Here is a 25,419-nt window from a genome sequence, read left to right as displayed (position 1 = left end):
GTTGGGGTTTTGTGAACGTGAGAGGATCGTATTGAGGGGAAGCCATGTCAGTGATAGTTTTGCATTTGTTTCTGAATGAGGTGACATTCCTGGTCATCCTTACCTCTTGTGAGAGGTGAGTTCCATAGTGTAGGTCCAGATCCTGTCAAAGTTCTGTACCCCATGCTCATTTCTTCCCCCCTCCCCAATAGTTTCATTTTTCCAGTGGAATATAGTTGTAGTGGGAGAGGTGACCCCTCATGTAGCTAGGCCCAGTGCCATTAAGAGCTTTGAATATCAGGAGACACCTTGAACTGGGCTAGCACTTCTGCCCTTGTGGTTGCACTGTTTCCCGTAACTGCATCATATACATGTTGAGGAATATGGGAGAGAGGACTGAAGCGTGCGTGACTCAGAGGGGAGGGCTCTGAAAGATGCCCATAATGACCTTCTGGGTTTGGTATGAGAAGAAGAATGAGTCATTTCAGGGCATTTCTGTTCCCCCTTCAGCTGGTGGGATAGGAGTACTTGGTGATGAACAGCATAAAAGGGGCTGAGAGACCTAGTAGGATGCGTACGGAGCTCAACTGTCTGAGCAGCAAGGCTTCCCTCTGTACCATGGCCCGACCTGAAACCTGACTTCGAGCGATCCCAGATTATGGCGGCTGACAAGCGGCCCTGGAAACTTTTTTGCTAGGTGCTCGACTCAGCTTGCCTGGAGACAGCCGCTGAGACACTGAATGGTCGTTTCCATAGGTCTCTATCACCAAGTGAAAGTTTCTTTTGTAGTGGTCAGACTCTTAAATAGTTGAAGGTGAGTGGTAGACCTGCCTCAGCAAAGGAGGTGTTGACAATCTGTGCACGTAGGGCCCCAAACATTTTCTACTCTATTCTACCATCCAGGAAGGTCAGAATCACAGGCGAAGTCTCTATTTACCATCAGTGCTTCCATGAGTGCCGCTTGCGGGAGGGGGCTGGGCTGCTGGAAGGAAGCCGGTTACATTTCCGCTCCTGTGCGTGGCTTGCTGTTCTTGGTGGCCCATGAATCCACCTTGGAAGTCAGTGATCTTCGCAGTGAACTGAGACGATTGCTCCTCCCACTGAGAGTGCTGGGTCCTGAGTGGAAATGGAAGTATTTCCAAGTAAGGATGCTTTGACATTAGAAGCAGGCAAAAATTTCACATTCCAAATACATGTACATCGTTGATGCAAAAATGGCAAGCTTTTCAAGGTCTTAGGTGTGTAAAGGTGTGAATATGCACCTGGTGGGATTTTCAAAAGTGCCTAAGCAGGTTAGATGCATAAGTAGCTAAGTGAGATCAGTTTGCATTGCAGTAACGACAAGAAACCCCACTCAAGGACCAGGACCCCATCATGCTAGGTGCTGTACAAACACAGAACAAAACAACGGTCCCTGCTGCAAAGAATTTACAATCTCTCTTTAAATTCAGATTGCTAGCAACTGCCTAGATTCTGTCGCAGCATAAGGAGAGATTGCAACAGAGTCAGCCTGAAGTGCAGCAGGGGGAGAGGCAGTGTGGTCTAATTGTTTGTACAGGGGCAGGGCTGGCTCTAGGTTTTTTGCCGCCCCAAGCAAAAAATTTTTTGGCCGCCCCCCCTTTTTGGCCGGAATGCCGTCCCTGGAAATGTGCCATCCCTGGAAATGTGCCCATAGGTGCTGACTCCTTGGGTGCTCCGGGGCTGGAGCACCCCCGGGGAAAAATTGGTGGGTGCTCTGTTTCCACCGGCAGCTCCCCGCCCCGCCCCCCTGCCCCAGCTCACCTCTGCTCCGCCTCCGCCTCCTTCCCTGAGTGCGCCGCCGCTTCTCTTCCCTCCCTCCCTGGCTTGCCATGAAACAGCTGTTTTGCGCGGCAAGCCTGGGAGGGATGGGGGAGAAGCGAAGTGGCAGCGTGCTCGGGGGAGGAGGTGGAACAGAGGTGAGCTGGGGTGGGGAGCGGTTCCTCTGCCCCCCACCGAGGGTTACTTCCTGCGGCCCTCCCCGTACGCCCCACCCCCCCGCTCCAGCTCACCTCCACTCCGCCGCCTCCCCTGAGCGTGCCGCCGCTCCGCTTCTCTCAGCAAAGGAGGCAAGCCTGGGAGGGAGAGGGGAGGAGCGGAAATGCGGCGCACCCCGGGGGAGGAGTGGGGCCGGGGATTTGGGGAAAAGGTTGGAATGGGGATGGGGAAGAGGCGGAATTGGGGCAGGGCCGGGGGGGCACCAGCACCCACCGGTGCTGGGTAAAGTCGGCGCCTGTGAACGTGCCACCCCTGGAAACGTGCTTGCTTTGCGGGTGCCTAGAGCCAGCCCTGTACAGGGGCCTGCAATCAAGGGCCTCCTGGGTTCTGTTCCTAGCCCTGCCACTGACTTGCTGAATAGTCTTAGGCAAATCACTTCACCGCTCCATGCCTCAGTTTCCCCATCTGTGAGATTGGGAGAGGGATACTGATCTACCTCCCAGGGGTGTTTTGATGCTTAGCGCTGTAATGTCGGGGGAGCACTTTGAGATCTCAGATGTAAGGCTCTACAGGAGGGCAGCGTACATCTCCGTGAGAGAGTTGCTCCATTGCCAGCATTATCATGTCTCAGTGAGACATTGTGAGGATGTTGCCCACACCCCTGGAATATCTGGGACTTGAGAACATCGTGTGAAAAGTAGCACCTCTGAGTAGAGGTCAGGATGAGCGATAGCGGTTTTGGCCCTTCTGCTCTGGAGCACACACGCTGCATTAGCATTTAGAAACATTTGTGCTCCCGGGAGTGGGCTGCTGACCTAGCCTGGGTTTCACCTTTGCATGGACTTTGTCTCACCCAGCCAGTTGCACTAAGACGCTGCTTTCCTTATGCCAGCCCAGGGCATGTGAGGCAGCAGCCCTTCCATCCCGCTCAGCAGTTCTTTTTCTTAAGCAAGGTGATGGGCTATCAAGAACCTAGGCAGATTAACAGAGAGTGATTGATAAAACCCCAAACATTGCAGTGACTTGGCCTTGTAGGAAACACTTGCAGGAGTACCCGCAGAGCAACTCTGAGGCATCAGGTGCTATGGTGGAAGACAAGATCCCCAGAGAGGGTTCAAGGCATAATGGAGTAGGAGGATCACCACCCACAGGCAGGAGCGAACAAATAAATAGGAGGTAACAAACTGTGTGTGAAATACGGATGTGTGCGTAATGGATATGTGGAGTATGTGTCCAGGCAATACCTTCATGTGTGATAAAGGTGCATGTGCACAAGGTGTGGTAAAGTGCGCATTGGGTTTCTCTGTGTGCAACGTTTGTAATGGCTATATGCAGCTGTGATGTAGTGTGGGGATGTGTGTGTTGGGGATCTGCGTGAGTGCATGTGAGTAGTGCATTTTTGTGCAGTGTACATACGCATGCGGAATAGCGTGTGTGTGTCTGTGGGTATAATGTACGTGAGTGCGGTCGGGTGTGGGTGTGTGAAGGGAAGCATCCAATTGGCCGAGGAAGGTGGCTGCTTGATAATATTGGAGAATCTTTTGTCCCCTGCCTCTTGGGGATCACCCTGTGTTATTTCCTTGTTCTTCACTCACATACCGTGCGTGCAGGAGCCCTGAATGGGAGCCTGACAGAGCTGTTCTTATCTCAGCAGCAACAGGCATGGAGAGGACACAACCTCTAAGAGCCCATGTGTCTCAAGAGCTCTGCGGGGGCAGGCAGAGAAGGAGTGTGGATTTTGGGCCAATCTGATAATCTGCCCGATCAGGGAGATGTTTTCTGCAATGTGAAAATAAAACAGGGATTAAAAATCAGAACATAAACTCCCTTGTGTTCTTGCCTCAGTCTTATCAGCGCCTGAGAATGTCCCCTGCTTGGACAGGGGCCAGGTCCCGGGAATGGCTTCCCCGCCTCTTATCTTTGGCATCTGTATCCTAAATGGCTGCTGGAGAACGGCACCATGTTCTCTTCTCTTAAAACAAGGGAACCTTTCATCTTGGAGCCAAAAGGAAGATGTGCTGGCCTTAGCCCCTTTGCCAAAGGCCCGCGCTGTTTGCCAATGAGAAGTATGCCAGGTGGCAGAGCATCACTGATGCACATCTCCGCTCTGCAGGGAGGCGCAAAGAATGTGCCTTCCCAAGGAGCTAGAGGGCGATGGCATTTTGCACATCTATCAGCGCTTTGCAAGCGTTAATGAATTTAGCCTCACAGACCAGTAAATCTCATGATCTTCATTTCACAGAGAGGCAAACTGAGGCACAGGCAGGCGAAGTGACTTTGCCAAAGCCTCGCTGGGTGACCTTGGGCGAGACAGGAAGAGAACCTAGAAGTCTTTAACGAGGTGAACTCAGTCCTGGGCTTTAGTCCCAAGACCCTCTGTTCTAATCACGTGGATGTGGGAGGAATGGCTCTAGTGAGGAGGCATCATTGTTCATCCCATACCATGTAGTGTTACACCCCTTCCTTCCCTTCTAGGGAGCTGGGGCTGACAGCACTATTGTGTACCGTAAGGAGCTCCAGTGGCTCATGGAGAAAGGAGTGGAAAGTGGATATTAAAGTTGCCCAAACTCTCCTTGAGATTTTCAGTACATTGTTGAATCTGAATCCAGAGAAGTATCCGGATATTCAGCTGCTCCTCCAAACTGAAACCTTGCCCCTTCTGAGGCTGGCCCAGCACCAACGGAGGCGCCATCCTTGATGTTTGCTGCTGTGCTCCTACGTGAGGGACTTGCGAAGAAGATGAGTTGGAAAGCGCCGTTCACATGGAGAGCTGCAGCAAAGGAGCAAAAAGCCCAGGACTGTGACAGTTGTGGGGGGAAGGAAACAGGCCTGCGGGATCACAAGTGAGGTGGCGGGAGAGACCTATAGGGTTGCACAGAGGAATTGAGACGGGGGCATGGGGTCACACAACTAGGAAAGGGGCCTGTGAGGTCACCTGGTGGGTTCTGGGAATGAGTGGCCCACGAGGTGGCACAGCACGAATGTTTTGGGGTGGGGGGGAGATGAGGGTTGCACCGTGGCTAGTGGTGCTGCATCAGAACTCTTCTGTTTGCCGGCAGGAAGTAAAATCAGAGGTGGTGGGGCACTTTCCTTGTTCACTGCATCTAATGCTGCTGCAGTTGTTTCCAGGTTCCCCTTTGTTTGCGAGGCTTGTGAGAAGCTGGCTCCCATTCACGCTCACACAATCCACAGCAGAGTAATCCTCTTTCCGTCTGTGCCTCGTGTCATCCTACCCCCAGTTACTGTACTTGGCTTCCCTGACTGAGGCTGTTTGTCCAGAGGCAAGTGCACTGTGCCAGCGGCCTAGTTATGCCAGGATGATTAATATTCACTTTGCGCTGTTAATTTTGATTCTTTCTAAATTGGAAGGATAATCTCCTCCATGCCAAACTACCTAGTTCTGTGGAATTGCACTGCCCTGGGCTAACACAGAGTGGAGGATGGAGGTCACACATAAGCACAACATGTGCAAAACAATTGGTCCCATTGCTCTGCAGGTTCCAGGGCCAGCCTCTGAATGGAACTAAAAGTGAGTGTAAGTTTCAGACCCAGGCCATGTTGCCTTGTAGGGGGGTGGATGTCCTTGTCATAGGAAGAGGACAGGGGGGCACTGCACTTCAGCGAGAACAGACAAGTGATCAGGGAAGACTCGGTGGAGTTGTAATTGAAAGAATAAGGACCAGGTGGTCTCTTGTCCATGCATGGGTGTGCTAGGTCAGGAGATCCCGCCTCTCGGCACAGGGGCCAGGCATAATTGCAGTCCCTGCACTATACAGGCTACAGCTTGGGGCACTAGCTATTCCAAAGCAGCGAGGGACAAAGCAGATGAGCTGTGACCCTGCTGTGCTTTGCACTGGCCGGCGCATGGGAGCATAGCGAGAACAGTGTCCAGAATGCAGGTCTTCATTTAGTCTCCGTGGCAAGTGAGCCACGCAGCTTGAGCCATATTGCATTCAGAAGCATACCTTGCTAAATATATTGCTGTTTTCATTTCATCACATGCCCTCTGGGCCTCAGCTTATTAGGCAGGCTAAATCAGGGCCTGTGATCTGCTTTCTCAAAGGCACAGTAACATGCCAGAAAGAGGGGAGGAAAAGGCTTATCTTGTAGGATGGCGTCAGCAAGAACCCAGATCTGGCACATTTCCTGCTCTCCTGGGTTATGGGTAACTGACCATAAAGCATGTGTTACGCCTCTTCGAAGGTCTTCCCAAAGAAGTTCACATATTATTGTCTGGTGGCACCTTTGTAGCACTGCCAGTTGCCACCTGACAACCCTGCAAACACATTTGCAAACACTTGGCGGTTTTGTTTTTTCCCCTCCCTTCTGTGAGGACACCGGTGTGTTTATGTGACCTTCACAAGCTGAACTGGCCCTAGCAACATTGCTGTACAACGTGAAGTGGGTGCTGGGTAGCTCTTAGCTGATGGAGGAAAAGACCTGGAGAGTTCCATGATTGTACAGAAGGATGTGGGGAGATGGAAAAGTCAGCAAGATGTCCGTAAACATTTGGGACAGGCCACAGCTGCAGACTTCAGCTCTGGCTCTGAACTCCCTCAAGTGAGGGAGTGTTTGAATCTGGGATTTCATGCCTAACTCCAGTAGAGGGACCTGTGTTTACATATAACCCTGGTCCCAAAGTTAAGTTCTTTCAGGAGACGTATTTTGGATATTATCCCAGACTAAGCTCCAAAGCCTCACCTGGTGCAAACCATTGGACCCCCATGGAAGTTAATGGAGCTACAGCAGTTTACCCTGCCTGAGGAGCTATATTTTGCAAAGTACCTGAAGCAAGAAAGTAAATTATAGGAAACTGCCTTTCTGTGGATCTCAGCACATGGACATTAATTGATTAATCCTGAGCACATCCCTGTGGGGTGGGGATTATCCCCCTATTTTGCAGATAGGAAACTGAGGCACAGGAGAGGTGATGTGACTTGCTTGGTGCCACACACCGAGTCCATGACAGGGCTGGGACTAGATCCCTGATTCCTCCCCCACAGTTTATGAGTTTATACATCGAAGTTGAAAGGTCTCTGGTGCTTTGTGACAATATTGCAGGGGTGACAGGAAGGAGAGAAGGAACTGGCATTAAAAACACTGCGCCCACCAATGCTGCCACGTGGACTCAGGCAGCATTAACTCTCCCCGACTTTCCTGTAGGCTCCTCTGCAAGCGGTGGCTGGGAAACATCCTCCTGTACACTTCTGGTCCTGCCCACTCAGGAAGGCAGAGCACCATGCACAGTCATGGTTTTCCTTTGCAGGGCCCCACTGTGGACTTTTTCCTTTCCATACATGGTGGGGGGATCCTATGAGCCTTTACATGGTACCTTTCATCTCAAAGGACTTCACAAATGGACCTACAAATTTCACCCACCACCAAGAGGCAGCCACCTCTGGTGTGCAATGCAGCAACTATTTAACAGAGCACAGCAGCACTTCGCAAGAACGTCGATCAAGGAGAAAAGAAGACTCCTGTGTCCAGTTGAAACTGCAAAGGAAATTTAGGCTGGCAGAGTGTGCGAATTAACCTGAGTTTGAATTTGGCCAGGAAACCAGTGCTAGGTTCCTCGGTCTTAAGACAAGGACCAGGATTTTGTTAGGCTGTCAGGCCCCTGGTTTTCTATCAGCTCCAAAAGATGGCATCGCCAACACAGCACCCTACAGCAGTGTACTACAGCATTGGTTCAGCACTGGCTTCATCCTTTTCCGTCCTTGGGTTTTCCTGGGTAGTGTTAGGTTTTAACTCCTATATGGGGCTAAGCTCTGCAGCCCTAAACCCACCATCTCTTCCCCATTTAGCTTTTCCATGGTTCTTTATTCATGCCTAAGGTACAGTTCAGGCAGAAAGCCAATTTGTGGGGTAGCTGCAAACTCCTCTGCTTTCACAGAGAGGCCAATCAGATGGGCTCTGGAATTCTGGATTTCTCCTGTCATCTTGAATCTGTGTGGTGTCCCTGCCTGCCTTTGGGGCCCCTGGGTCCAGTCGTCATCCAGACTTTCTCTAGTTGATCTTTAGTTAATGTGTTTCAAGATGGGTTTCTTATTTATTGCATTTGTACAACGCTGGTAATAGGCTGTTGTTATGGTCGAGATTTGCAAGAGTGTGCAAGTGGGCGAACGGGAGTCCACGTGAGCAAGTGTGTCGAGTGAGTATATACAAACAAGGGCAAGTGTGTGAGTTTGTGTGTGTGTGCGCGCATTAGAGCAGTGGTTCTCAACCAGGGGTCTGGAGCCCCCTGGGGGGGCTGCGAGCAGGTTTCAGGGGAGCCGCCAAGCAGGGCCAACATTAGACTAGCTGGGGCCCAGGGCAGAAAGCGGAAGATCCACTGCCTGGGGCTGAAGCCCTGAGCCCTACCACCCGGAGCTGAAGCCAAAGCCTGAGCAATGTAGCTTCGCGGGGGCTCCTGTGGCGGGGTGCCCCGGGCAGTTGCCCGGCTTGCTACCCCCTAATGCCGGCCCTGGCTTTTATATGCAGAAAGCCAGTTATTGTGGCACAGGTGGGCTGTGGAGTTTTTATAACATGTTGTGGGGGGGGCTCAGAAAGGAAAAGATTGAGAACCCCGGCATTAGGGACTGCATGTGATTGAGGCTCAGGGTACATCTATGTTGTAGATGGGAGGGTATGAATGGCAGCTCCTGCTAGTTGGACTCGAACTAGCTCGCTAAAAATAGCTGCCATGCAGCCACAGCAGGGGCTTCAGCGCCAGCTGCATAAGCCCGCCTGATCCCCCCGGTCACCTACGCTCGTGCCCCGCCCATGCAAAGTCCAGGCTGCAGCGTCCTCCCTGCTGTTGTGAGTGAGGTGGCTAGAGAAGGGCGAGTGCAGGTACAGCTACCGCAGCTGCCATTCACACTGCACTCGAGTTCGCCTAGCTGCAGGGTGAAGTGGCACTCCAGCTGCACAGAGGGACCGGATTGCTGCACGGGGCAATGGGGTCAGCAGCTGGCGATGGCGCAAACTGTAGCCGATACCTCCTGCCAGGCCCAGGCAACATGAGTTAAAAGCACCACCCCACCTGCGTGAAGGCTTCTGGGTGTGGCTGGGACTCAAGTTAGGGCAACGGTGCACGGAAGCCAAGCCCTGTGAGTGCCTGCATGTCACAGTGTGTGGGGGGCAGGCAGGGTGAGCGATCGGGGGGGTGCGTGCGTGCAAGTGTGCTCATGCATGTGATTGTGTGGGAACGAGTGTGCAAGTGTGAAGGGGCAAGTGAGCCTGTGCAAGCAACTGTGCCAGTCGGTGCCAGATGTGTGTGTTTGAGCAGGTGTGGGGCCAAGCAAGTATGCGCCCTTCTGTCAGCAGCTGAGTTGTGGCCTGTCAGCCTGCTCTCCAGCTGTGTAAATACATTGCTTAATCCATTAAGGCCTCCCCCCCCCCCCCCCGCCCCCCGGTTAATGATTGCAGTGAATGTGCAGCCATACTAGACTGCGGCCTGTCTGAGTCTCCCAGCTGCCCAGAATGCCATTACAGTGGAGGCCGTGCCTTGGAGCCTCACCCACCGCAGCGTTGCCTTCCAAGGCGCTGCCCCAAGAATCGGGCTGCAGCAGCTGCTGAGCAGGTTTATGGCAAGCTCTGCAAAGACCTGCCAACAGGGGAGTGACTTGGATCTCCTGTGTCAGCAAGAGTCAGCTCTCCTCACCTTGGCCACAGTGCACAGTTAGATGCCGGAGGGAAGGACAGGGCTGGTAGGAAAGCTCCCCTGATTAAGTGAAGGCACTAGGCAGAACCAGAGGGTGACTCTGTTCTCCCACCTGGCAGTCCTCCTTTCTGGGAGGAGATCAGTAGGGCTTCACATCATCCTGAGTATTAGAGCGAGATGACCACACGCTGCATCCCCAAATGGTCTCGCAGGGTCAGGTCTGGTCACCTGGAGGATGGGAGGCTGACCTCCAAAGAAAACACCAGCTCTGCGGGAAGTGATAATGGCAATTCAGTCAAGGGTGCTCTTCCCTCTGAACCACTACTGAATCCATGATGCTCAGGGGTGCTGTGCTGCGGGAGAGCCCATCTTTTGGATCAGACATCAAACAGATCCTGAGCACTTGAGATTTTAAAAGATCCAGTGGCAGTTTCTGCAAGCCTACGGGTGTCCTAAGTAAGTTTCAATTCGAGTAATTCTATTCATACAAAATGAAAACCGATTGCCTAGGGAAGGAGTTCTGCAGAAAGGGATCTGGGGGTCATAGTGTATCACAAGCTAAGCAGTGTGAACAGTGTAACACTGTTGCAGAAAAAGCAAACTCATTCTGGGATGTATTAGCAGGAGTATTGTAAGCAAGACACGAGAAATAATTCTTCTGCTCTACCCCACCCTGATTAGTCCTCAGCTGGAGAATTGTGTCCACTTCTGGGTGCCACATTTCAGGGAAGATGTGGACAAATTGGAGAAAGTCCAGAGAACAGCAGCAAAAATGATTAAAGGTCTAGAAGACATGAGCTATGAGGGAAGATTGAAAAAATTGGGTTTGTTTAATCTGTAGAAGAGAAAACTGAGAGGGGACATAACAGTTTTCAAGTACATAAAAGGTTGTTACAAGGAGGAGAGAGAAAAAATATTCTTCGTAACCCCCAGGATAGGACAAGAAGCACTGGGCTTAAATTGCAGCACGGACGGTTTAGGTTGGGCATTAGGAAAAACTTCCTGTCAAGGTGGTTAAGCACTGGAATAAATTGCCCAGGGAGGTGGTGGAATCTCCCTCGTTAGAGATTTTTAAGAGCAGGTTAGACAAACACATGTCAGGAATGGTCCAGAGAATACTGTGTCCTGCTATGAGTGCAGGAGACTGGACTAGAAGACGTCTCGAGGTCCCTTCCAGTCCTACAGTTCTATGATTCTGTCTCCCCTGTGGCTTCAGTTGGACACAATATTCACTTCCTGTCCGCAGCTGTTGTGTGGGGCTGTTGTGCATTGTGAGCCAACTTCTGCCTCAGAGGTGGCTGCATTCCAGTGATCCTTACAGTACCGTCCCTACAGTGCCTTTGTCTTAAAGGAGTGACACAAACGTAACATTAGTTATTGTTCTTTTATTATGTCATTATTACCCAGACCAAGAAGCCAGAATCGGGGATGGGGGTCCCATTGTAGAAGGTGCTGTACATAGATATAGTAAACAGACAGCCCTGCCCCAAATCCCTTTCAACTGCGTGTGATGTGAAACCGCAGCTGGATACAACAAACAGGCTGGGCTGGAGGCAGGGCAACAATGGATCAGTTAGAAGCAGCTCTCGGAGCAGACCAGCCTCCTGGGAACTCTTCCTTTCCTACCATGTCTTTCTCGGCTCCACCTCTGCTCTTGCTCTGTGCCATGCTCCTCACGTTGGGTTCTTCAGGGGCCAGTGTGAAGGCCGCTTCATCCACACGTGGATCCCGGAGGACGAAAGAGCTCCTTTCTGCCCAAGACGTGATGAATTTTTTGGGTGGCTTTTCTTAGGTCCTCTGGGTCCCTCTCTCCCCAGATCTTTCTCTTGCTGCCTGGGTCTTTGCTCCCCCCCCCCCCCCCCGCAGAAATCATCTCATTTAGACATCTCCCCTCATCACAGCTGGCATTTCAAAATGGAGGGCACTGCCAGCTCTTTGTTCCCTTCCCCTCTTCGCATTGACAGGCAGCTTCTTTGCTCAGGAGAGGGACAAATCTGCTGATTTATTCTGCCCCCTTAGCTCTGAATAGGGGTTGCTACGTTACTCTCCAGCTCCAAGCCCTGCCAGAGCACGCACCATATATAACCCCACAGCAGGTGTCTATTGAGCAGAGGCTCTTAAATATGCCTCTCTTGTTTCTCATTGGGCCGGCCAGGGTGTCAGGGGAAGTAGCAGAGCACGATTTGTTGGCTGGAGCTGTGGGCCGAGCTGATGCCAGGCACAACCTTGGCATCTTCCATGCTGACGGACCACCTCGATTTGGGGATGAGGGGGCAGCCGTGCTTGCAAGGCAGGGCGCACGCATGCTTTTGTGCGGGTCTCCTTTTAAAATAAATGCTGTCACTTGGGGACACAGCGGATTCATGGCAAAGCTGGGAATAGAACCTAGAAACATTGATTCCCCCCGCACCTCCTGCATCGCACGCCAATCCCTGCTCTCATCGCTACACTAGAGTAAATGCTGCAGGGGCTGGATGATCTAACAGATTTTTTCCATCTCTAAGGTGTAACAACCCCATTGACTACCTCAGCTGGCCAGAAAGCCTGCAGGGAAAGGCTGGGCCCCCCCGCTGGTCACAAATTAAAATTCATCAGGGAGTGGGAAGAGGGGATCAAAGGTTGAGGCCTCTGGGTCTGGTGACCGCCACATGTTAGACATGACCTTGAGCTGTCAGAGGTCATGGCTCTGTACCATGGGACAAAAGAGCTGCGAATAGTTTCTAAAAGCTCTGCTCCCTCGACAAAAGGGCCGTCCACCCAGGCTGGGTGAGTAACACTAGCATTCAGGAAAACGGCGAGTCCTTGTTAAGAGATGCAGAGGAGAGACTGTGTGGAGGCTGGAGTCGGGTCCTGGTGCATCCAACCAGCAGCCTTTGAGCCAAATGTAGCCCGTGGTGGCCTAAGGTGTAGCCCACAGCTGCCCTCTCTTCTGGCCGCACACTGCTCTCAGTGATGACCACAGCCAAACTCCCAGTGACTTCAGTGGAAGCAGGATGGGACTGGAAGGAGAGGACTGGGGAATGCTAACCATAAGTTGACAGTACCCCAATTCCAGGGCATAAACTCTCTGTGGGGCTACACAGGATTTCCACCTGAATGCTCTGCTGCCCCCTGGTGGTGCTAACGGATACCCACTCCTGGCCAAGGGGGAGATGGTGTCATGCTCTAGGGGTAGATTCGTCGTTAGAGGAGTCTATGGGGGCTGTGGTACAAACCAGGCTGTGAGGCCCTGACTGCGATGATCTGTAGGGCCCTGAGTGAGCTCCGGCCAGCTCCTGGGCATTCTTCGAAGGCAGTGTGGTTTATTTTGGGACTGCATTGTCTGCTGTGCGGGACAGGCTCTCTCCCAGCTCTGCAGATAAGATCAACTCCATTGGTCACCACCTACCCGCTTTCCATCCTGGGCTGTCTTTGCAACCTTGTGGGTTGTTATATTTCTTGTTTATTCAACCTGGTTCACGCATGTGGAATTGTTCCCACGGAGGAAGCCTGGACAGTGACGCTGGTCTGAGGCGTGGGGCTCAGTTTAGCCCAGAATGGATGGCAGGCTGGATGTCTCAAGGCCACGTGTAAAATCCAGAGAGGGCATGATTATTAGATATGCTGAGCGCACGCTGCTCCAGCCGATTTCTGTGGGAGCTGCTGATGCTCAGAGCTTCTGAAAATAAGGCACAGACAGAGGAACCTGCCTATATTGAACTGAGATAGGGTAACTCCTTTGGGAGGGCGGGAGGGAGACTGCAAATCCAAGAGGTTCATGGGCAAACTATAATCCCAATTAGACTCAAATCTCCCCAGAGAAAGGGTGACGTGGTTCTAGGTAAGAAGCAACATACGTGTGTGTGTGTGTGTGTGAGAGAGAGAGAGAGAGAGAGAGAGAGAGAGAGAGATGGATTTGATAAGCAATGGGATAGATTGGAGAGGTAGACAACAGAAAGCAAGAGGTGGGTGGACTAGAGAAGGGAAAGTTTAAAGAGACATTAGAGATCAATGGGGTAGAATAGAAAGAGATTAGAGAGAGAGGAGATGTACTAGAGAGAAGCTAAAGACAGAATAGAGAGAGATGAGAGAGAATAGATGGGAGACTTGAGAGGGACATGGTAGAGATGGGCCCAGGGTGCAGAGCCTGGATCCAGATCCTCAGTGTTTCAGGGTGCATGAGCCCAGGGTTTTGGGTCTGGGCCACCTCTAACAGATACTGACTGACATACCAGAAGCTGCTTATTTTGTGATGATAATCTGGTGCGTAGCTTGGAATTGACAGGCCTGGGAGTGGTGATTCTTAAATTCACATCCTAACCCAGCACCCACTTGAGGAGCTAAATTCAAGTTGACTGGCCATAACTGGGATGCTTTGTGGTTGCTTGACTGTTTTGGCCCCCCTGTCTCTGGTTGCACCCTGTACATCCTTTCCGCTATTTCTCACTTCTGCATTACTGAACTACTGGCAAAGGCCAGGGGTCCTAATCACACAGGTATCCAGGTGCCTCCAGTCTGACATGGTTTTGGGACGAAGAAAAAGAGGAAATAACTTTACCGTTTGTGCTGTTGCTATTAGCTGTTGGTGTAGGGCCTGTGACACACATTGGGGCAGATATGATTGCATCCAGGAGAGGATAGTCATGTACGTACCTACAAACCAGTTTGCTGCTTGCAGCGTGCATGAGCACTGACAAATTTCTTTTGCCTTTATTTTTTTCCATACAGAGTGTGAACGGGAGCCGCCCACCATCCCACTTGGTGTACGACCCATCAACCTTTGCCTTCCGTTCCCTCAGCACCTTGAAGCCCCTGAGCCCAATAGCTCCAGTTGAAGAACCGTCATGTGCCTACTGAAGGAGTTTCTCCGAAACCTCAGGAATTGTCGTACCACCAATCCCCCTGGCAAGGATGGGATGGAATGTGGGTGGGACGGGGACATCTTTGCAATAGCAATCTCCGTGGCAGTGGAGAAACAGGTGGATTTGCACCAGGGCCCAGTTTCACATCATTCGGAGTGAAATGAGCAAGTCTGCTTCATAAGCTACTGTGAAGCCATGAAGATGGCGTCAGCCCCACGGACATGCCAGGTGTATTTAGCCCTCCAGGGCTAGCAGGCAGTCACTGCGTAGAGGGCAGTGGTGGAGACCGGGCAGGTTGCTACCGCATGCCCACCAGAACTGAGCAGATTTCTCCCCAGATGCTCTGCCTTCTAATGGTTTGCTGGAGGGCCAGCCGCTTCCCCCAAACTGAAGAGTTCTCAGGGCTGGAGACAGAGGTTGCCTAGGGCGCCCTACAAAGAGAATGGGCCCCTTCTGCGAGGTTGCTCATTTGAAGCCCTGCTGCAGTTGACGGGCCCTGGGAATTGGGGGGTGGGGAGTGTGAATGTAGAGCCTGCAGGTGCCTACCCTGATTATTCTGCTGTTGGGGCATCGATCCAATCTAAAGATGCTTAAAATGGGCAGGCAGAGAGCACTGGCATTAAGGGAATCCCCATGTCCTCTGCTGGGCTTTGCGGTAGGAAATGGAAGGTCTGTCCTCAGCAGTCCATGGATACAGTGAGACATCCACTTTCAGTCCTCATGCTACAGGGCTAGAGTGAAAAACCGAGTCGGGTGGGGCGTCCTTGGGGCCCCTCTCCACTGGGGCTGTGTCCACCCTAGAGGTGTGGTGGGGTTCGGCGTCGGGTGTCTCCCTGTGACTGGCCCCAGACAGGGTTGAGTTTGGTGACACCACCCGACGTTCAGCAGAGTCCAGCACGCTCTCTGGGAAGCCTGCTGAACCCACATTCTGCTGGTGCCTTGTAGACTGTGCTGGGGTGAATGCTGAGCTCACCTGAGTCTGGTCACACCAGCAGAGCAAATGATTTTGACACAGGTATGGCGGGTGGTGCATGTTGGAGGGAGCTCTTGTTGTCAGACCACGGCAGTTTCCAGAGGGTAGGCATGTCACAGGCATGTCACAAGGCCTTGTCACCAGTGAGACTTGAACGAGTTTTGAGGTCTCGCTGGATAGCTGGATAGCTGGTTGTGCCATGAAAGGTGCAGTTAACGTTGGGCTGCCCTTGTTTCACTTGGCTGAGCTGAGGAGGCCCCGTGCTTGGTGCACTCAGATCCTGTGTCCCTGTCTGGTACAGAAGCCCCTGTTCCCTGGATGCTCCCCCGTTCTGAGCCATAGGCAGGTACGAGGGGGCATAAGCTGCATCCTTTGCACGGCTGCAGTAACTTCCTCTCCTTCTCTGGAGTACAAGTGGCCCAGTGGAGGAATTGTGAGTTTCTGAAAAATTTCCATGAGCTCTCGTATGGAGAGCTCTTTGGTGCCCCATATAAAATGAGCTGGTGGGCTCCCAGTCCCGCTCTCCTAGGACAGCTCACATGGCAAACCAGTACTAACTGGCCTCTTTGCTGCGAACCTCAGCAGAGAAGCCAGCTGGGCCACAGAGACTGAACACCCCTTCTTTCCTTGCACTTCCGAGTTGGGGCACATTTGCAGGAGAGGGCAGTGGGAGGGAATTGTGTCTTGACACTGCCCTTGCTGTGACTAGAGGATTTCAGGGCCGCAGATAAAGCCCCTTTCACCAGCATTAAATAAAGGGCATTGGCTTGATTTATTCCCTGGGTGCTTCTGTTGGGAATGAAAGTTCTAGTGGCTTCCGGCAGGGCATGCTCATTTCAAAACAGATGTCGCTCCCAGTTGATCTTTCTCCCTGCGGGGGTGAAGGGTTTCTGTTTATACCCTCTTTTGATGATGCACATGATCTTTAACTGCCTCCGGCTCAAGGTGGAGCATTGCACAGTGAGAACTGTCATCCCCTGGGGCCGCACCCCTCCATATTAAAGACGAGGGCAGCCATATCATGGCTCCCTTTTCTGCATATTCAGTATGGGCCTCAAACTGCCAGTGTAGCCCTCAGGGGGGCAAAGTTTGGGTGCCCCCAACTCTAAGGCTTCAGTTGGTGCTGCTGGAATTGGACCCTGATCGCCCAGCAAGGTGAGGTGTTTTTATTGGCCCAAGGAGATGCCGTCTCTTATGATATTCCACGAGGTGGGACTGGACAACAGAAAGTTCCTGTCAATATCGTTGCCTTTCTTTAGTACTTTTGTAACTTTTCTCTCTCTTTTCTTTTTCTATCAGAAGAAAAATAAAGTTAAACGTTAACAGCTGCTATATTCACGCCTCTTGTTGAGCTCGTCTCTTTGGCTTTTAAGGCTTGGGTGTGTTTACAGAGGGAATGGAGAATGAGACAAGCTCTGAGGCAGTACGGCCATCTCCAAGTCTTCAAAAATTATGAGTCACGCACCCCCTCCCACCCAAATCAGGAGATTGACTTTAAAACCCTGCATAAATATGTCGTGGGGGGGGATCATTTGCTTTTTGGTTTCTGAGCCTTTAGGGTGCATTTGGGTCATGTTTTCAAGCTTTTCTTACAGCCATGAGGGCTAGAAGGTTACTTCAAAAAAAACCCAAAGCTGAGTCTCCGCCCATGTCATTTGGCTTTAGGAGCTAGGGCTTTAAGTTAAAGATCAAATATCACAATTCTTGCGCTAAGATCCCGCGAGCTGGCAAAAGGGAATTTCTCAATCAACTACAATAGCAGTAATCGAATAAATAGCTTGGATGTGTGCAGCTCCTTTCAGCCCTGTGGATTCCCAAGTACCTTGTGCAAACTATATCCAGGAATCATGTCACCCACTATAAAAATGCGATGTGTGAACAAAACACGTTCTAGCTCAGCATAGCTTCTTTTTGCTCCTCCTGATTCCTGGGATCTCAGCGTCAGAGTGAGCCCTTCCCCTGCTGCACACAATGGGGGGGAAGAGGGCGGGGGGTTGCTTGTGGTTGAGTAATAGGGCAGAGCCTGTAACTTCTCTTCCCAGCCGTCACCCCTGCTACTAGTGTCTCTGGCTGGAGACATGCAGGTGTTTCCCCTCAGAGCAGAAAACAGACTGTTGGGCTCTGCCTGGGAAACATTGTCGTGCCTCAGTGTGGCCCAGAAGCTCCCATTCTGCTGCCTTCACCATCCCTGGGGAGGCGGCTGGGGAGAGGGGAGCCAGATTCTCCATCGATCTTGGAGGCCTTCCTCATGAATTTCAGGGACATGAGAGGAGAATGTGGCCCAGGGCATTACCCACTGGGCTGCTGTATGTACCACCTGACCAGAAATCCTATTAACTTTATCTGGCCCCATTCCCAGGGCAAAGAGCTTGAAATGAGCATCTGACCTTTTGGCTGCTTATCCAAACTGCCAGTCCTTTTGAGTTTCATCCATCCCCATAGAAATCTATTTACTATCCACTTGACCATCCAAAGTCCCCCCTCAATACGCCCAGACCATCCTATGCATTGCTTTACTATGACTGGTTTGCGTCACACCTGCAGCAGGCATGTCTTTTTTATCATCCACACACTAGGAAAGGTAAGGCATTTAAAAACCTGCTCTAACCGCTAGCTGGTGTTCCAGCACAAAGCTCTCGTTAATAACCCACCATTAGGCAAATTTGAGGGTAAAACAGAAGTCATGGCACTGAAGCAAGGGGACTTACTCCAGTCAGTGAAATCATAATCAGGCCCAAGGTAACTAATTGAAAAACAAACACGCCATCATAACCCCTTCTTAGCCAGAAGAAGGAGATATACAATGGGGAGGGGGCTGATGGGCATTGAGGTCCCCTACAGTATGTGTGTGTGTGTGTGGGGGGGGCAAGACGTGTGTTTGGGGTGGGGGAGTTGTAGGTGGAGGTGTACGCATGTAGGATATGTGTACACGTATTGGGTCAATTTTTGGAGCAGGGGAGACAGCAACATTTCTGGAATGGGATTCTGCAGCATTTTGGCAATTTGCACTACAAACTGGCAGACTTTTTGCACCCCTTGCCCAGCTTGTCACACTGATAAAGTCTCCTCAAATTGTGTTGACTGAAAAGTCAAGAATTTTGAGAGCCTCATTCTGCACCTTTGACGTCAGTGCGTGTTTTTGCTGTTCACGTTAACAGACACATGATCTGGGCCTTAAATGGACAACTATAATTAAAAACAAAGATGCTCCATCACAAATTGCACTTTGTCACTGGACAAAAGTAGTTTTAATTCTGTTTCATAGGAGGTCACAGTCTGCTACCAAATGTTCTGATTCTACTTGCCTTGAAACCAGGGGCCAAATTCCTGCTCCCTTAAATGGAAGCAGAATCAGGCCTCTATTTTGTAAAAGTCTTAGCAAAGCAAGACCTCACTAGTGACTTTGCCCTTGAATCTCTGCTGAGAAATGGCGAGAAGCCACCGTGCTTTATGTGTGAAATCCACATGGGCATAGTGCAGGTGAGCAAGGATCTATTGTCTGGGATTTGGGACAAGCAAGGGCAGGCTTCCCTCGATAATTCGCTGCCCCGTGATGCAACGGGCAAGTGGACTCACTAAGGGAGAGAGGAACTCTTCAAAGGCCAATGGCATCCTCAAAAGGAAAATTAGGCAGTATTTGTGAAGAGAACAAATGCATTTAAACAATAGGCATCTTGGCAGAGAGTCAGTTAGATTTTAATTGACTTATTCAAGGAACAAGCAATGAGCTAAGGAAAGAAAAGACGTTGAGATTTCAGGAGCTAGCAAATGGCGTAGCTGTAAGCCAGGCTGACAGTGCTTGACCACATGTTTTCAGTTAGCCCGGGACAGGATATGCAGATAGCTCCGGACATACAAGGAGCCCAACAATCTGTTTTCCTTTTTGTGGCTGCAGCACATCACGGCCCACTATAATAATAGCTCTGCCTGTTAGCGGGTTGGCCAGCTTGGTGTCGATTGCCTGTCCCAATGCGACTTGTTCACAGCCTACTAGCTGCGAGGTCAAACGAGTGCAAGCACTGAAACTGCTGGGGGCGGGGGGTGGGGTCAAAGCGCTGAGCCGAGAAACGCAGAGAGGGATGTGTTTAAAAAGCATCTTATGACAAATGCAAAGAGTAACCACTTCCACTGGCAAAACATTCATCATCTTCAATAGCAGGAAATTTGCTTTCTACAGAGTGGCCCTCTGGGAATTTCACTGTAATCACAACGGTACACACCACAGCCACCTTGAACTAACGTAGTAACTGATGGCAGTAGTACGTTGTCATCCTCTATCAGCGGTGCTGGGCCAGTTTTCAGAGTGGGGGTGCTGAGCAGCGCCCCCCCTTTCTCCTGTCCGCACCCCTCACCGCCCCCTAGAGCTGGGGCTGGGAGCAGGGCTGTGGCTCCGGGAGCGGGGGACGTGGACAGGGGTAAGGCGGCCAAGGCTGGGGCTATGGCTGGGGGCAGGTGTGGAGCCCCGGGCCAGGGCTGGCAGCAGAACACCTGGGCACAGGGCCAGCAGCCGGGACCTGGGGCCAGCAGCAGAGCCCCTGGGTGTGGGGCTGGTGGCCGAGACCCTGCGCAAAACCTGGGGGTGCCCCTAGTTCCTGTGAGTATATGCTTTATGTGGGGATGGGAAGGGGATGAGACACACTTTGCCAATGGATTTCAGAGGAATTTGCTGACAGCAGAGGACTGGTAAGACTCAGGAATACTGGGTTTCATTTCAGGCTCTGAGGGGGCGTGTTCTCTAATGGTCATACAACCTTCTGTCCCTCTTCCCTGCAAGACTAACCTCTTTGCTCTGTGCCCTCCAACCTGTCGCAGCCCTATATCTTCTACCCCTCCCTCCAGTCCACCCCCATCCCTGGCTCCTTATCCCAGTCTCCTTGCATAGGCAGCCCCAGTGTCCCCCCGCTCAGACCTCTGAGTCCCAGTCTCCTTCCCCAGGCTCTTTGTCTAGCCAGTCCCAGTCTCCCCCACAGAGCACCTCATCTGATCCTAGTGTCTCTCCCACATGCTCTCACTCCAGTCTCCCTCCCTGGGCTCCTTGTCCCAGTCTCAGTTGTAAGAAAGTTTTGACATGGGCAACTGTAGTTTTCCTTAACCCCATTCTTGGAAATGGCTGAGCCATTTTTGCTGAAACTTTCCAAAACCAATTCTGCCTCAGGCAGGCACTTGGCATGGAATATTTCAGCCTGAACGCTTAAAGTTTGGCAAATGAATACAGGTTCTTATGGTGAGAAGTGTTGGGCAACCCGAGCACTAGGCAGTGCTACCAATCCATCTATAATAGAGCAAAGCCCTGAGTGTATAAATCTCCTTTCAGAGTAACAGCCGTGTTAGTCTGTATTCGCAAAATGTCTTCTGCAGTTTCCACAGTATGCATCCGATGAAGTGAGCTGTAGCTCACGAAAGCTCATGCTCAAATAAATTGGTTAGTCTCTAAGGTGCCACAAGTACTCCTTTTCTTTTTGTAAATCTCCTTTGAATCTGAAGTGCCTTTGTAAATTTTCCAGCTTGTGAGTGGGTTATTGGTCCCTCTCCTGAAGGGATGCTTTGCCCTTTTCTAGCTTTAAACTAATCCCCGCAAATAAATCCACCACTATTTATGGGCATTGTTCAGTGCTGACAAATAATCAGTCCAATTATGTTATATTCATGTCAGCTCTGGTGGAAAATAATTAGAACAATTACTACCCAATCAAAGTGCGGCTGTTTCTCCTGGTGTCATTAGCATGTCCCAGACATTTTGTTCTCGTGCTTTAAAGTGCAATAATAACACAGTCTCGTACAACACCCTTTTCAGTGTAACTCCCCAGCACTGCAAGCTTCCCAGCCGCATCGCCTCTGCCTCCTCTGAGAGGCTGTTAATTTTCAATCATGGCCTCAGCTCCACTCCTACCTCAGGGAGAGTGCCTGTTAAGCCTGTGATTTACCTAATTTACTTGGGTAATAACTGAGCTGGCTGTGTGGCCATCTGTCTGCTATACATGGTTCTCTCCCCACCTCCCCCGGGCATACAGAACAGGAGCAGTGTCCTCGTGGCAGGAAAGAAAGCAGAGCCAACTTTACCTCAGTTATGAAATGGTCCTTGGTGCACTGGCTGCAAAGGGTGCTGCTCCTCCATGCAGCACCCAGGAATGGTAGCGGTGAATGCAGCAGGCCTGTTTCTCATTGGCTTTGTGAGATTGTGCCTGGCATTAAGGGTGTCAAGTGCTGGTGCTGTTCAGCTTCAAGGAACCACCAAGTCATTTCAACATCAGTCACCAAACAGGCTGTTGGACAATGGACAGTGATCGCTTTAAGCCTCTCCTGACCTACACCTGGATTGGCCCCAGTGATATACAGGTGAAAAGCTCTCTATTCCCATGAATAAGCCCCCAAGATATCCAGTCCTGTTAACTTTGTTTTGTGATGGCATGTCAGAACAGCTATACTCAGGCTGTACAGTGTTATTGCACTTGGGAAAAGTCTTGTTAAAGTCCCTCAGTCTTTGAGTCTGATACTTGCTTGAGGCAAGCCGTAACCAGCCAGGTCAGAAATCCAGTTTTGGCTTATTGCTACAGTATTAATAATACCTGGAACTTCCATAACACCTGCTATCCAAGAACAGTGAAGGACTTCAGAGATCTTAATGAACTGAGCCTTACAGCATCTTGGAAGGCAAGGAAATGTTATTCCCATTTTACTGATGGGATCACTGAGGCACAGAGAGGTTAAAGATTTGCCCAGGATCATATAGGGAATATGTGGCAGAGACAGGGCTAGAACCCAGAACTGCTGAGTCTCTTTCTTCACGAGTGAGCACAGTCACATGTGATTATGACAGTCAATCTAAATGAGTCAATCTGGCTTGACTACATGGATCCACCACCCATTCCTCCCCCTGAAGAGGAGGAGGAGGAGGGTTTTCACAGTAGCATCAGGAGCCACTGCATCCTTGAGATGGTAGCAGTGGCCATGGATTAGCTCCCCTGCCACTCCATGGCCTGGCAGGAAGTTTGTAAACTACCAGGATGTTTGGGTACTCTGCTATGCACTGGTCCAGCATTTGGGCCTAACCATACTGAACCCTCAGTTGGATGGGGATAACTCTGAAAGGCTCCAAGGGCAGAACTGAGGGCTCAGGGCCTGCTCCAAAGCCCATTTAAGTAAATGGAAAAATACACACTGATTTCAGAGGGCTTTGCATTAGGCCCATAAACATAAAACCCATGGTGGTACCACATGCTGCTGTCTATGATGATAAATACTGCATTAACTAGATCATTATAAAACATTTAACAAAAAACCCTACTCATTTGTGGCCTATGTAATATTATTCAAACATACCCACCCACCTCTGTTTCAAAGCAGATATTAAACAAGAGAGGGGAAAGCAGAGGAGCCGGGTCAATGGTAATTCAATAGCACAATTACCTGAGACCGCTGAGAAAAATCCAATACAAATAGAAGCAGAAAAGGAATTCAAAGCCATCACAATTGTACTGGAGGAGCGTCTTCGTCCTTTATAAATCCAAGAATAAGGGGTGAAAGTGCAGCATATATGTATATGTATCCAACACATTCTTTACAAAAAGAGCTGATTGCTTACAAGAGTGGAAGGACTAGAAGCCAGATTGATGATTGCCTTGGTTCCTGGTGGAAAATAAAAGATATAAGACCTCAAGGAGATTGCAGAAGGGAGTCTTACTAGTCAATATAGACCGCGCATCTTATATATGTCTCTTAGAATGAAGATACAGAGGAAATCAAATAATATAACACCAAAGATAAGGTGGCAAAAACTGCAGGGTAAGGCTGAGAAGGACTTTAGGGAGTTGGTTATGGAGAAGAAGAGGTCCGTACCACATGGAAGGAATGGATAAGTTTTGGGATTTGATGTCCACAAATATACTGGAGAGTGCTATGGAAGTTATGGGTGAATCGAAAGGGAAAAACCTTTCTTCAAAAAGAAACTTGGTGGTGGAGTGAAGAAGTACAAGCAGTGATAAAAGATAAGAGAAAAAAGTTTAAGTTCTGGCAAAGGAGTAGGAACACACAAGATCTGGAGGAATACAAAGATGTAAAGAGATTGGCTAGGAATGTCGCTGCAAAAGTGACAGCATTGGTGTTTGAGGAACTTTAAGTAGGACTAGGAACAAAGGAAGTGGGAAAAGACGCACACAGACTAGTGAACACACGGAACAGAAGTAACAAAGCTCTGAAGGAAGTGAGGTTCATCAAAGATGGTATGGTGCTGATTAATAATAGGCAAATAAAGCATCGATGGAGAAGGTATTTTGAACAGCTTTTAAGTGCAGAAAACCCAAGGACACAATGTGACTTCAAAATAATGAACTTTGGTGTAGTGAAGCCTATCACACCAGATGAAATAAATGAAAAATAATAAGACCCTAGACCCACACAGAATTCATTCTGAAGCATGGGAAAAGCTTGAACTAGAAGGCATCCATCTGCTGACATTCCTGTTCAAGTCAATCATGAGATAGTAAAGGATCCCTAACCCATGGAGGTAAAGTCTCTTGGTGCTGAGATACACAAGAAAAGGTGCTGCTGGCAACTGCACAAATTAGAGCAGTATAAAGCTCATGAGTCCTACAATTAAACGATGAGAGAGAGAGCGAGTCATCGATAAGAGACCAAGAAAGGCAGTAGATATTAGTGCAAATCAATATGGCTTTGTGCCAGGAAGGTAGATGATAGATATCCACATGGTGCTCATTGATCTGGAAAAGGCCTTTGACCAAGTTCCAAGAGTCATCTGGCGGGGAATAAGCGAGTAAAGGGTACCAGCACTTTATGTGCGGCTTGGTCCAGCTACATAGGGTAAGTGCTCAGAATTTCTAGTGGAGAAACAGATGAACTGTCAGTAAAATGGGAGTGCATCTGTGTCCTTTCTTGTTTATTCTTGTCCTGGATACCCTCACAAGGAGCATACAAAAGGAGGCACCTTGGTGCATGCAGTTTGCAGATGATATCATTCTGTGCAGTGAGGAGAAAGACTGTCTAGAAGAAGATCTTGATAAATTGATGTGTTGGAGAGACATGGACTCAAAATAAACAAAGGACAAACAGAGCGTATGGTATATCATTTCAATAATCTAAATTCTGAAGAATTATCCTTGAAACTAGATGGGTGCACAGTACCAATAACACAATTTTTTCAGGTCTGGGTTCCAGAAGCCAGGAAAATGGAGGATGAAATTGGAACTAGGATAATAAATACCTGGCTCAAATGAGAAAGACATAAGTAGTATAGTATGCGACAGGAAAATACCAGTCTATAAAACGGTAGTCTGTCTGGTTTTAATATATGGTGCTGAATGCTGGGCAACAAAAAAGAAACATGAACAAATGATCTGTTCCACAGAAATGCGAAGGTTAACATGGATGAGTGGTGTAAGCAAGAAGACCCATGTGAGGAATGCGTATGTTAGAGACATGTTCGAAGTAACACCCATAAATGAAAGAATGAGGGAGTGCAGGCCTAGACTATTTGGTCAGGTAAAGCGCAGTCCAGACAACTATGTGGGTAAGAGAGCCCAACAGATCAAGACTGAAGGAAACAGACAGAGGCCGACCCAAGAAGAAGTGGTGGCATGTCATAGAGGAAGACATAGAGGATATGGCATTGAACAGAGCACTTTGGAGGGAGAAGAAGACTCATAGAGGGGACTCCACTTGTTGGGATTAACACAAGGAAGAAGAAGAAGAAGATTGCAGCAACCATTGTAATGCAGTGGTTCAGGCCGAGTCCAGTGCAAGGGGCCACTCAGGATGCTGAGTTCACCAGTAAATATTCCTTGGGTAGTATACACAGTTCATATTATGCCACAGAACCTCTCTCTATAGTGGTATTTATACAGTTCTCATCATCATTACGAGATTTCAGCCTCACAATACCGCCATGAGGTATCAGCCCCACCTTACAGAAAACTGAAACACTTGCCTAAGGTCATATGCAAAGTCACGATAGAAGCAGGAATTGAACCAATGGCTTCAGAACCTCAGTCGACTGCCCTGTGCAGGGGACCATC

General features: G+C 50.0%; 1 protein-coding gene across 2 annotated transcripts in view; it reads left to right on the top strand.

Annotated features, from left to right (window-relative positions):
- The window catches only part of LOC102947796, a 77,640-nt gene extending 60,917 nt beyond the window's left edge, over positions 1-16,723 (top strand). For both annotated transcript variants that reach the window (XM_043543518.1, XM_007071683.4), the window contains exon 5: positions 14,285-16,723. In XM_043543518.1, coding sequence (XP_043399453.1) covers positions 14,285-14,413 — 129 coding nt within the window. In that variant the 3' untranslated portion in view covers positions 14,414-16,723. The remainder of the gene's footprint in view (positions 1-14,284) is intronic.
- Positions 16,724-25,419: the final 8,696 nt, after the last annotated feature.

This window comes from Chelonia mydas, chromosome 3 (assembly GCF_015237465.2).
Source record: "Chelonia mydas isolate rCheMyd1 chromosome 3, rCheMyd1.pri.v2, whole genome shotgun sequence".
Classification (NCBI taxonomy): domain Eukaryota; kingdom Metazoa; phylum Chordata; order Testudines; family Cheloniidae; genus Chelonia; species Chelonia mydas.
This window is presented reverse-complemented; position numbering and strand designations above follow the sequence as displayed.